The 14818-nt window shown below is 30.6% G+C and overlaps 1 protein-coding gene across 7 annotated transcripts in view; it reads left to right on the top strand.

Moving 5' to 3' along the window:
- The window catches only part of LOC132943113 (titin), a 54948-nt gene that overhangs the window by 3202 nt on the left and 36928 nt on the right, over positions 1-14818 (top strand). For 6 of the 7 annotated variants that reach the window (XR_009664330.1, XM_061011937.1, XM_061011936.1 and 3 more), the window contains exons 2-3: positions 2269-2374; positions 3058-3192. Coding sequence is in view for 6 of the 7 variants with exons in the window: in XM_061011937.1 (XP_060867920.1) it covers positions 2273-2374; positions 3058-3192 (237 nt within the window). In the remaining variant the exon portion in view is untranslated. Of the gene's footprint in view, positions 1-2268; positions 2375-3057; positions 3193-6822; positions 7109-14818 lie in introns of those variants that run through there. The other variant, XM_061011934.1, reaches the window with a different exon arrangement.

Below are 14818 nucleotides of genomic sequence, written 5' to 3'. Positions count from 1 at the left end.
TGTTTTTAGGACTCGACATGTGTGCTCATGTGCGCGAATATCCGAGATATTGTACGCTATAAATACGAACCCCGAAGAAGCTTTCTCCAATCTCGCACTGTGCCCCGGCAATCTGCCAAAAAAGATCGCCGCTACGACGGTTTTCCGACATGAAATGCCGACGCTCCATAGCCGTGTTCCCTTGTTTTTTTTTGTTGTTGTATTTTTTTTTTTTGTAATAATATCGATGCATATTATAGATTACACGTTCGATCTTTATACCCTGCAAGTAACCGAACCCCCGACGTATACACGCGTACACATTATAAAATATCATGTACAAATTATGGACTATATAACTGTGCACCTATACGTCCTCCTCCTATCATATGGTCGAACACAATATTATTATTATTATTATTATTATAGCGCCTGTGTCTATGCGTACATGACTATAAATGTGTACATTATGTAGTATACCCACTCGCGTGTCTGCGAAAACTTTATATTTTCTAATATTAATATAACGATATGTTTATGTTTACTCACTAAATATTACTACAACTACAGTAGTACTACATATTATATTTAATTGCATCCATGTTTATTTATGTCTTGGTATTATATTGGTAAGAATAATGAAAATTAAATTTGTTGTTTTTGTGTTACTTAACGATAATAATATGTGTAAGGCAAATAGCCAATTTATTGGGCTAATAATTTATGCGAGCGTTTTATAAGTCGAATTTTATATAATATGTAAACTTGGCGAGCGGGTATATTATCGGAATGTTTATACGAGGACAATCTGCATAGTGATTGTTGAGACACTATAATAGAGACACCATATGTATGTAGTAAAATATTATACTAAGTTATATCACGAATTATTGCGTATTTATGACAGACATTATTTATGCCATATTTTGTCTTTTGAATAAGTATTAAGTGCATTTGTGTCTTTTCGCGTCGTATAGGATCAGAGATCAATAGAGCCAATACAATAGTTTGACATTTAAAATACAATTGTTTGAGCGGCTTGAGCTTTAGGTAGGTATACCTAACAATAATATAGATAATATCACTGAAGAAATTGAATGTATTTGAGCCATGTGAACGATACATTAATGTTTAAAATATAAAATTGTGTATAAAAAAGCGTATAGTAGATAGACATTTATTAAATCAATGCTTCTGGGAGTGGTTCGAATACTTTGAAAATTTAAAATGCATTTCAAGTTTAAATACTTTTATCCAAAATGTTTAATATATTTAGCTAATATGTAAGTCAAAAAGTATGATCGTATACATAAATACATAAATGATAAAAAAAAATAAAATTAACTAGTGTTGCGGAAAATGAATGCACCTACTTACAAAAGTTGTTTTAAAACACTCGCTAATTACTAGCTTTGACGCAGAACAATAAACAATCCCTGGCAACATTGTATTATTATCGTGATGGTTTTCCGATCAAGATTAATGATTAACGAGTTAAACCTGAAACAATATTTACAAGTTTACAACTGTCATTAATTTTTCTTTGAAGTGTTTAAAAGTACCTATACCTAGTTATTATCTACTTATTAACGGTTACAACATATAATTATTTTAATATGTTTGTATCAAAAATACTATTTTTATCTATCAAGTTAGATGCATAATATTGATAATTATATACTTATATGGCATAATTTAATGTCTTTTGGAATCATAATATCATATACCAAATGTATTCGCAAACTTAATACCTCTCCTGCATATTTACAAACAATTAAACTGTCCAATGTCTATTATAATTTATTATATTTTGTTTCGTGTTGTCATCAACAATTTGAGGCTTGAGCGTAACAATTCAATATATTTGTTGCGTGCATTTGTTTATTTATGATTTTTTTTGTATTTTGTAAGTGTAACCGTATCTAAAGAGTAAAAAATTCTATGTTTAATTTATTAAAGAAATAAAAATAAATTATTAAATATTTTTATTCTCTCTGTTCAGAAATTTTTTTAGTAAAAATGCAATTATATTTTGTTCTGGCCTAAAGACCTAAAATTAATATTATTATTTTAAGAAACTGATAATATAGAATTTTTATCAGACTGATTTACAATTTACAAAATAAATACTTTCAGAAAAGTGACATATTATTTCATTATTAAATAATACAAGCATTAATCATACATACATTTTTTTTATCTTTATGGAAGGTGATGATAATTTGTTTGGCCTGCGGTACTTACCGATTGTTATTTTTTTATGATTAATATTTATATTTTTGTTTTCAGAGAAATGGAGAGTGATGATGATTATTATACCGTTTCGGAGTGTTTAAGTTCAAAAGTTTCTTCATATGGATCATGTACGCCTACCGCTTCTGATCAAGATGAAGAAGTAAATATCGTTTTATAAATATTTTCTACTATGATACATTTTACTGATAACTATATAACATAAGGATATGATCAGAACTTAAATTGGGGAGGAGGTGCAGGAGAATATAGTTCCCATATTAGTTTTTATTTCTTATAGCGTACTCCTACTTATATTTTTTAATTGGGGTGGGGTGATGGTACGTCCTTTTTGACAATCACTTTTGAAAAAAATGTTCAACATATTCAAAATAATGTGATCAATAATGTATTAATATGATCAATATCAGATATGTTTCGTATATGGCACACTAACATTTATTTATCTATTTACACAGACATCAATTTTAAATTCACTAAACATTAAACAAAATTTTTTATGTTATCTTATATTTTGTTATATTTAATTATAACGTCAAAATGATTTTATTTCTTGTATTATTAGGTATATTAATTCGAATTAAATTGCATCGAAATTTACATATTAGTAAAATGTTTATTGTAGAATAACTTACCAAATATCCTAAGCATGCAAAGATCATAAGGAAAGACTCATATTGATAAACTTATAATGGATTTATTTTATAAACGATCATTAACAATTAATACTTAATAATTTGTTTATATGATATATAGTAAAAGTGTTAACGGTGTAATATTTAGTGTTCCTTTGAATATTTTGACTTTTGAGTTATGATTTTTCAGTTTGATACGGACACTGTAGTCCGAGAAGTGTTGCAGACTAGAAAATTAATGCTTTCACCTGTTCGAGGATGTGTGGAAACTAGCGAATATATTTATAAAGATACGCCAATACTGCGAACTGAAAAACAGCCTAAAGTAAGTGCATAATTTATTTTTATCTCAACATTTCGTAGTACATTTCAAAGCGTTCATTTATTAGTTATTTTATTGCATTTCTGTGACGGATGCATCTAAGAAAAGGTCAAGGAATTAGTTATGCTATAGGGTTATAATAGTTATTTTATTGTTTTATTTTTTAATTACATCGTTAATATTTATGACTTCGATGGTGAGACTTTACAAGTGTACGTGTTGGTACAGTTCATTACATAAAAACTACAGTAGATCACAGATAGACTGGAGTTCAAATGAAATTATTAATATTTATTATATGTAATCGAATCATTTAAGACATGTTGATTATATAAAAATTGCAATTTTATTATTCTAAAAATAAAAATAAAAATGTATTACTGTTATAATTCTATTTAATGTTTAAACTTAATTGTGTATACCAGAGTCGTGATCCTATCAACGTAATCAGACGACAGCCAAATTTAAATAACACTAAATATTTAAAAAAAGATATAGCTCTATAGGTATATAAAAATGACTCATTTAACGTTTCATAGTTATAACTTAAAAACGTAAAATCATAATAAAGGTTAGAATTATACTCATGTTACGCAAATTAATATAACATAAAAATAAGCTATTGTTATAATATCTATTCATTTTCTAAAAATTATAAATCATTTAAACTTCTAGTCGGGGATGTCTACTGTTTTGTGTTAAAAATAAAATACCACTCTGTATGATAAATAAAATCAACATTTGATACAACATTGTACTAAATGTAGCCATAAATTATTGAAAAAAGTGATATCAATAAATAAACATAAAAATATAAATCAAATTATATAAATAACAGTTTTGCTAAATATACCTATGATGTTTCCTAATCTGAACTACGAGTGACTTCACTCCATTACTAATATGATGTCAGAATTTATGAATATTGGTTTGAAATACTATTTTAATTTAAATACAATATATTATAATATTATAATGTATATACAAGCAACTGAGTTAGCATAACCTTAAGTAGTTAACGCTCCTGCAGAAATTTACGGTGTAGTGGGCAGTGGCTTCTCGCTAGGGCCCGTCTTAATGTGATTTGTGGGTGCTAGCATGCTGCACTAACAGCGAACTTAACCGACCAAACGAGGAAAATAGATGCAACGACCCCGTGCGCGTTCCTGGATTCTCTAACTTTTTTAGTTAGACGGCGTTGGGCAGTTCCCGGTCTAGACGGTCTTAAAACACTTTTATGTTATTGGTTTCTCGAACTGCTACTGCACAGGTGGTAAGCAATTCCTCGGGACAGGACTTCTTGGTATTATGATTATAATTTATTTCCATTTCTAGATCCATGCGCCCACTTCATAGATCGAAAACCTATCAGTTTCGTTGTAGGCGTTGTATTTCCGTTTATTTCCGAAATCCGCCATGGCGTCATCACAATAAGTGACTTGTTAATCTCGGCCTCGCATTCGCTTTGTCTATTATAACAGTTGCGTTGTGGTCCCGTTAACCTTTTATAAATCAGTAATCGGATTTGGGTTGGCTTTTTTAAATTCGATTGACTACATATTTTTCACTTATATATAAGACGTATTGTAGATAAAGAAAATATACAATTCTAGTACCTCTATTATACGCATCATTGCTGTTTTTATATTTCATCATATATATTTAAAGGTATGTAACGAATAAGACCGATATTTGAAAATATTAAATGTTTGTTATTAGGTAGCTATACCTCCTATAACTTATAACCATATTTTAAGTTTTGTAGGTCAAAATATATACATATATAACAAGCATTACCTATTTCTACTGTATTTTAGGGTTTCTCGTGTTTTTTTTTTACAGTTTTGGTGCAAAAAATGACTTTTATCTTTTTGATTATTTTTAAATGGATAGATTACTGTTATTATTATTTTTTTTAACTGAGAATCGACTGCTAGGGTCACTACTCATTACTGATTAGTGATTAGTGTCGATGTGAGTATATTATACATTTTATTATTTTGTTTGTTCACGTGCTATATAATATTATTAGTTATTACTGTACTAGTTGGTTATTTAGGATTAGTTAGTACGGTTTGTAATAAAAAAAACATAAAATATGTAAATACGATCCGAAACATTCTACTTAAATGAATATCTATAAATATAATGTGTCACTCAAATAATAAAATTGCATATTGTTATACATTATACATATATAATATTCATTAAAATCTACAAAAGAAAACCTCTGACATTAGTGTAACTTTTCGAGTATCATTGTGTCACATAAATGTCTCGAGCAACCACAGTTAGGTTTCGTGTCCATATAGGTTCTCAATGTACCTATTTTTAAAATTTTAATTAAGTAATTAAAATATATCAATTTATTATTGAAAAATCAAACACAGTTAAAATTAAAAACTATATTATTACCTATATTAAAGTCTAAAGATATAATCCAAGTTAGCTGTATTGTATATAATAAATTTATTTTTATTTAAAAACTCAAATCATTAAAAAAAGTCTTAACAGATAAAACACGAAATTGTAAAATTATTTATTATCTTATTTTTATCTTGATAAATGGTATTCAATTATCTTTTATACATGATTAGATTAATTTTTGGTTATCTTTGCGTAACATACTGCTGTATAATTTGGTTCGGTGAACGTTGTCGGTATTCTAATGAACATCAAAGGATGTTTAAGTATGATTGTTGCGCAAGACGAATTTGTGTCCGTCACACAGTCACGCGACCCGAATAACCCACAGGCCACAACGTACTGCGTCAAATTGCTGATAATTTATCAACAACTAATAGCTAATAGGTAATAGACAAATAGGAACATAATATTTGTATTTATTAAATTCAATTATGTGTTGCCTATCTATATTATACATGTTATGTACGTATTTTAATACACCTAATATATTTTCAATTATTATACAAGCGAATTACAAAATATGAAACATGTGATTCTGTTTTATCACTCAAATTTGCAAAAACCGTGCAGTGTATATATTGATGTATATTATTATTTATTATATTATATTCTGTATATTATGGTATATCACGTCCAAGCAAGATGTGCGTTATCTGCTAATGTTTCGGAAAATTGTTATTCATGTTCCTTACGAGTTTACGACGCGTGTTCGATCATAATATAACGAGACAAGTGTCGCGGAATATTTATCGGTCCGAACACACATTCCAATGTATCAAAATATTGTATTGAACCTATATCGTATTATTTTTATCGGATCAAACGAGTTTTGATTTTTCACATATTTCGCGACGGACGAAACATACCAGCTGGTTTGGGGCGATCTGTCATGTCGGACACGAGTATCCCAGCCGTGATTTTGCGTTTATTTTTTTCATCTTTTCACAAGATCCTATATAAGATCGAAAAAAATCATTTTCGATATAGGTAGGTAGGCATAGTGTCGGCCGCGGACGGTGGCGGCGCGAAACAATAATAATAATATTATTACGAGAGTCGCGCGAGACCGTACCGCGAGACGAGAGAGCGATAAACCGACAACAACCGGCAGCGGTGTCGGCGGCGGCGAAGTGGTCGCGTCGTGCGTCGGCAAGTGGACGGGCGGGGTGGGTGCGGCGACACGACTCTGTGGTCATCTCGAGCGCGTGCAGTCAGTCCGAAGCCGGTGGACCGATCGGTTGTGTCGCGTGTGTCCCCTCCGCTCGCGTCAGGTGCCGCCGCCACAACAGCGTTCCCCCCGAGCAACGCGACGACGTTATCTGACCCGCGTGCGCGCGTGTTCAACGGCCGCGGCATTTAACCGCGAACGGGTGGAAAGTAATATTAACGCAGCCGGCGCGGGATGGACCGCGACTCCCGGCCGCCGGCCACCACCGTCAGCACAATAGCCGTCCGGAGCGGCGCCACCAGGATCGTCATAGCCCTGTTACAGGTACGCCACACGCCGTTACGATGACCTGTACGTTATAAAGACGTTCTCGGTCGGGCACCCACCCTCGCCGCTTCATATTATCTATCGTTATTGTCGAACCCCACTGCGGTGGGCCACCCGTCGAGTCAGAATAATATGTATATGAGAGCCGATCGGATAGCCGATGTGACGTAGATAATTGGTTTATATCGTTGTTGTTGTTGTTGTTGTTGTTGTTGTAAACGTCGTTCGTGGAACTCGCCCTGCCGTTTTTTGACAAACACCCCCCAAACGAAACAAAAAAAAAAACCTAAAGACCTACCGCGAAGTTCGTGTCCCGCGCAACTTACGACGCGACACTTACCTACGCATTATAATATTGTATGGAATAAAAGTTCGAATCGGCACGCGATAAGTCGTCACGCCGTATAGCATCGAATAAACGATTATAATATTATATAAGCGCCGGGGCTCACATGTCTGTGATATAATTAATATTATATTATATTTTAGTAGGTACATACGAATAATATAATTACTACGATAGCACGAGTGTGCAGTATTTTCCTTGGAATTTTTTTTTTTTATTAAACGTGAGCGAATAATTAAGCACCTACCAAATTGTTTAGACAGATATTATACTATCGGCACCTACTACTAATTGATTACGACGATTATAACAAATTTTCTCAGTCTGCGCGTGTGCTTCGTAAAATAAGTTTAATTGTTCAGCCGAATTTCGCGTATAGGTTTTTTTATTATTAACCAGCCATTGCTACTACCTACCGTATATAATGGTACATATTTTATTATTGCGTATGCTGTGTACCTATACTTTATCAATATAATATTATTACGATAACGATATTTATAATTTGAAATTCGAGCGTGGATATCATAAGAGAAACCTATATTGTTATATTATGTTTTTTATTTATAAAACATGAGATACCGATTGAGATAATTTCAAACGAACACTATTAAAACAATACACCATTCCCGGACGTTTAGCAACAATTTTCGTCGTGTTAGAAAAAGACGAGTACTTTTCAGCAATTCGATCGTGCACGTATTATAGATTATATAGTCACGTTTTAGCACGTCCTGTACTCCTGTGTATACTGAAAACCGACCGTTACCGATATGATATTGTACGCGAATAATGTGCTTTCCGACGATATTGCATTTTAATAAAATATACAATATACATAATATGAGTAATACCTACATATACGCGAGTCGTTTACTCGCACTTCGCAGAGCACAATCGGACCGCGGAAGACATCTGGAACCGTTCCACGTATATAGGTCATAACTCATAATAGTGTATAAATGCACCATGACGCGTCGCCGGCCCGGCTAAACAAAAATCCCTCCACACGTCGGTGGTGGGTAGTGTGTGTGTGTGTGGGGTAGGGCCGTTATAGGGTTCTACAGCTCACATTATAATAATATAATATATATACGTACCCTACAGGGACAAACAACCCGTTTTCCGCCCGTTTGCCATATTTACCACTCATTCGCGTGAAAAAAAATACGCAACTCGGCGCATTTCGTCTACATTTCGTCCAAAGTAAAATATACATTATGATACATAATATAGTGAATCATTATAATATTATAATTATATTATACGACCGACGGGCTAGGTAGCATTTTTGTTTTTAAACATTAATACGATTTTGGGCAGGATACACCCACTTGTTACTGAGTGATTTTTCGTAAGATTTATTCGTTGTCACGGTTACTTATTAACAAGAACATATTATTATATTTTATGATTGAGAGATTTTCTTTGTAGAGGAATAATTAATAATATATCGCGAGTAGCGAGCTATGATTTTTACTTTTTATTACTGTAAATGTCATAATAATTGTTCACGTAAAAAATATCTGAAACCTTTGCGACAGTTGTGGATCCGTAAAACTGCACCGCCGAACCGTACGCTTTCCCGCTCGCGACGATCGTTTCGCATCCAAAGGGTTAGAACGTGCGCGCATTGTCTTCCCGCTCGGCGCGCATAGTATGTACTGCTGGACAAATTCATCAAAGAATGTTGTCCCGGCGCTGCGATTCCTATTTTGGGCATGGCGGAAATGAAAGTCAGTGAAATATCATTAGTCGCCGTCGTCTACAACTGCACAGTATACACATTATATATAATATATAGGTATTGCAGGTCATACGAAAACGTCGCCGCGGTCGGATCGAAATTTTTTCCCTATAAATCATATTATTATAGTCTCGAAAAATAGATTTCTCGCGGATAAAAGATTCTTCTTCGTCCGTCTCTTTTTGTGCCTATATAGGTTCTTATAATGATCGGTGGTACCTATACCTATATACTCGTGTATACGACTGTACCGTCGTATATCGCGATAGTAAGATATGTAACTCGAGAGTGAGGCGATATTATTCTAAAGCGCGAGATTGCAGCGTTTTGCATTTCACCTAATTTGTTGGCATGAGATGTTCCGTATTTTTAGAATATATCTCAGCTTGCAGCAGCAGGAGTTCGCTGCCCGACTTCAACCGCGAATAATATAAATGCTGCAATAAAAAGAAAAATGTAAAAATAGAAGGAATCAACGTACACCAGACCGCACATCGGAACAATGTTTTTTTTCCGTCGTGTGGAGGATGGATGCATGTCGAGTTCATTCATATAGCAATATTAAGTGCTTTCGGATATCTAAGTGAAAATTATAATATTGTATTGATGTATGCGTATAATATCTTGGTACATATATTATAGAATATTTTTTTAAAATTATTATTAACTGATAACCAAAATATATTATAGCGAGTATATAATAATATTATAACATATTATTTTATTGTAGGTAATTATGTTGTAATACCTAATAACGGATATTTATTATTTCTACTTGTAATGCCTAATATTGGTTTTTTATTTCTTATCAAAACTTTGTGCTTTGGCAGATACTGTGTTGAGTTTCATCAAAATATTTAACAACGCATAGGTATATCAACTTTGAACTACGAGCAATTATAGTAGTTATAAATTCCATTTAGTGAAATGTTGATTAAAAACAGAAAAAAAATAAGTAATGAGATTGAAGAATTTTTAGAAATACGTGGTTAATATTCAGAAAATTATATATGAACAATTTGGTGAACACATTATTAAAGCGTGTATAGTCTATACACGTTAAATTATTGTAGTGACAAAAAAAAATATTTTGTTCAGTATAGTTAATGAAATATTTCATATTTCTATACCTACGTAATAAACTACAGCGTGGAAGACAGACTGCAGGCATACATACATACATACATCATCATCAATGACCCAGAAAATTGAAAAAAATTCCATCTACCATGTATGCGCTATGCGGTTGAGTGAAATTAATGTGAACTTGACATAATACTTCGTGAATAACTATAAATATTATTTATGTATTATCATAATAATAATAATATGAGAATTTAATTTCATAATATTTGGCTATTTAAATTAAATCGTGATAAATTATATTATTACTGTAACAATTTTTTTTTCGTAAACAATATATTCTATGCTATTTTTCCAACACATTTTATATTATTTAAATTTTGAAACGCATGCTGTAAAATATTTTTTATTTATGTAAGAAAGTATAACAGAGCATCGAAAAAGTAAAAAAAATAATACATTTATCAATTATAATAGTTCGCAGAAAATGGTATTGAATATTACCCAATACAAACGACCCACCTATATCCCAATACCTACGTTTTGTTTTGGAATAGAAGATAATATTTTTTGGTAATTTCTATTCCAAATTAAATAAATTGTTTGTTATTTTTTGATTATTACTGATTATTTTACATCTTGTAATAAAATAGCTATAAAATAAAGATATTGTAGGTATTTCAATTTATTTGAAATAAGGTTATATTATTACAAATTGTCCAAACATTACATGTCATAGACCCCATTAATAAGCCTACACACTTGGAGCATAAAACAATAGACTATTACGGATAATACGAATTCTCCGATTGTGCGTTGCCAACAAATGACGTGTGTCGTGTGTGCGATTTTTGATCATATTTGTCGAGGTCATATACAATATACATACATTACTCGACAATTTTTCTACATGTGTTAGTGTGTATTTTAAATTGTCATTATCATTACTATTGCACATAAATGTAAAGTATATAATATTATGGAAATTCACATGGCAATTTAATGGTCGTTTTTTTAAATAGAATATAACGTAGGTTCGACTCTAAATCAATAGCAACAGCTGCACATGCAGCACACGAAAAAAAATGTCTCGGCTTTTTAAAAAATATGTACAAGTAACCGAAAAAGTTGTATTAGGTATATTGATACTTTATAGGTTGGAAAATATATGTACATTACAAAATATTATTTAATTTCACTTCATATCTAAATATCTAATTTATTCATATATTATATTCTACATAACTGCTAATATTCGATATGGTGTGTATAATATTTAATTTTTAAATGTTTTTTTTTTATAAATATAAATAATATAATTAATAAAGCTGAAAAAAACAAAGACCCACAATATAAAGTATTACATTTAGTGAATTATATTTTTTAAATCATACAACATCAACAAAGAGTTTGCATCTATGGTAAAAAAATAAATAGTTTGTTTATCTTAACCACTTCCGTTAAAAATAAATTTAATATGCAAGATGTAGTTTTGATTGTATTTTGAAACATATGACTACAAAAAATGTCATTTAGAATCTTACATTTATTATAATATATATTCTTCTTTAAATTATAGTCTGTGACCGCAAGGTGTAAAACATTTATGGGATAAGTCACTGTTATATTGCCATCGAGGGGCAATTATGCCTACATATTATTTATTGTATAATATTTTTCACATTGTTATTACTTTCATTATCATTCGAATATTATTTGATTTATGGATAAAATATTATTATTTAAATTATTATTGTAATATACATATAAAATGCATGGTAACAACTTTTAGTATGTATATGTTTATATGTACACCTAATTCAGTTGTTGAGAACATTTATTTTAGTTATATTATGAGTATCGCTAAATATTGAATAAATAATAAATAATAATATAATTGGTAGCCGTCACTAGAATCCATTTAGTATTTACAATCACTTTTTTTTTAAATATCGTATTTGTCTGAAAAATGATGAATGTTTCTTATAAGTTATAACATTTTTGTTTGAATTTAGAGATTGTAAGCTTTTAACTTATAAGATAGAATTAATATGTAAATATATAATAAATATAAGTCTCTAAGTAGTCCATACTATCGTAAATATGTTGATAAACTTATTTTATATAGGTAAAATATTTATAAAATATGTAATACATTAATTGTCGTACAACTCGTGTTCTATACTTAAATTGTGTATTGTACTGTCTGTTTTCTTTGTGAAGCATATAAACGAAACTTTGGATTTTTATGGATTATGTTATATACTATATAATACATGTGCATTGTGCATATACGCTTGTAGGTAATAACACCCATAAAGGATTACATTTAACTCGTTTGAAGTTTATATTGTAAACCATTTATTTACACGATCAATGAATTATTATGACAACAGTCTGGACTCTGGACCATGAAATGTAGAACACGAAGTTTTGTTATGTCTTAGTTGTATTGTAAAAATTATAGCCTCTACACTGCTGGTCGGTCACTGTCCACCACAAAATGGAGACGAAGGTCTGAAATAAGTACACAAAATATAATCACATGATGGCAATACCCCAGGTCCCCAGTACTGGTACACTAATATTTGCTGGTATTGGATATAAAAATAACCATCCGTATGGAAATCGATAAAAAAAATATATTTTAACTGGAAGTCTCTAATGTATACATTGAGTGTTTAAAAACCGGTTGAAACGGTATCTGTACAAAACAATCGTCTGCGTGCAACATCTCGGCGAGAAAATTGGCCAATCGTTCAAGTGTATCAAAATTCAAAGGGTATACCAGATACCTAACATCCCATTTATATAATATTATTTTAATTTATACCGCGTGTCGAGATAGTATATTGGATTTCAAGTATCTATTTGTTGGCAATTGATTTTATATTCATCACTGTCCAAGTATAATGAAACATTTCTATTTAGAAAACATATACATATTATAACATAATATACACAATGTGGATGTACCTAATTTAAAATAATGATTTTCACTTGTGCCACTCTTATAGACTCTATAATATAGAGATAGAATGGGGGAAAATATAATTAATATAAATGTTATTAGTAGGTAATTATTAATTATCAAATGTAATATGTTTATTTCTGTATAGTGCGTATAGGTTATCACCAAGAAGAAGACCTTGTGAAACGCATTAACAAATGCAATACGACTTACGACTTACGAGTAATAGCCAAAAAAATATATACCTTAACAAAAATAATATGTGCAGAAATTGTTTTAATTTGACACCGGATCATAGTATTAATTGTACCTATATATAATAATATAGAGTCATTAAAAATAGAAAAATGTTTCTAAAATTGCAATATATTATGGCATATTATAAAATATTTACAAATATGGTATATTGACGTATTGTGTACCTACACTAACTGTACTTAAATGATTTTAGTCTGTTATTTGTGAGTTATTATACGATTTGTAAGATACGTCGATCTTCATAATAATGTTCAATATAGTAACAATGATAGTATTTTAAATTTTTTCAACGATTTCAACTCATATTATAATATTTAAAGAGTGAAATCACATAGGTACCATGACAATTTATCGTTTTCCACCAAGGAATTTCCAGAATTTTAGTGCTGCTAAAGTTAATTATTTTTTAAGTTTATTTTTTACTTTGAAAACCACACTCTAAATATTATGAATCTGCTCCTATGGATTTAGCCGGATGAATATTTGAAAAGTGGACAACGTGCGTGTTCAGATGGACATGCATTATTATTAACCTACGTAAAACGCCAAAATAATAAAATAAAAATAAAAAATGGAATCTGAAATCACGTGGGCTAATGATTACAATTTTAGACACTATATACTATAGCTGCTGTATACTGATTAACCATTTAAATTTTTACTATAGTAGTAAAAATCGAAATGCGATATATCTTATCGCAATCGAAAAGTATCGTTCGTGTATACAGGACACACCATAATATAATATTATAATAATCCGGCTCAGAATGTAATCGTTCGGTTGTCACGTGTTTTTAATTTTTTGATTTTGAATTGATTGGTAGATTCCTGACAAATAAAGTTGTATTCCCATTAGCCATCTAAATAGTAAATATATTATACTAAACAACTACAGAAATGTAATCGTAGTCGATGTACTTATATGTTGACATTTAACAAGTGTATAGTGATCGTATATAATATATGTAACGCGGTACAGAATTCGTTTATGATATTATCGACGCATAATATTACATGCATTTACGTCTATTATATCATTATATCAATAATACCTATAATAATATTATACAGTGTTGGGTCCATGGTTTTTAAAATAATTTCAAAACAATAATAACAGCGTTGATATTGCGATCTCTTATAATATGTTTGGACGGGATTTGGACGTCGAAACAGTAAACCCGATCAGTTTCAGAAATACGTGTGATGATATATTTTGTCTTATACATATAGATTATAGACCATAGTTTAAATATTATATAGGTCATTGCATATAATATTATATAGGTTTGGATTTTCGGATAA

The sequence above is a fragment of the Metopolophium dirhodum genome, chromosome 4 (genome assembly GCF_019925205.1).
Source record: "Metopolophium dirhodum isolate CAU chromosome 4, ASM1992520v1, whole genome shotgun sequence".
NCBI lineage: Eukaryota > Metazoa > Arthropoda > Insecta > Hemiptera > Aphididae > Metopolophium > Metopolophium dirhodum.
Note: the sequence above shows the minus strand (reverse complement) of the source record. Positions and strands in the feature narration are given on the sequence as shown.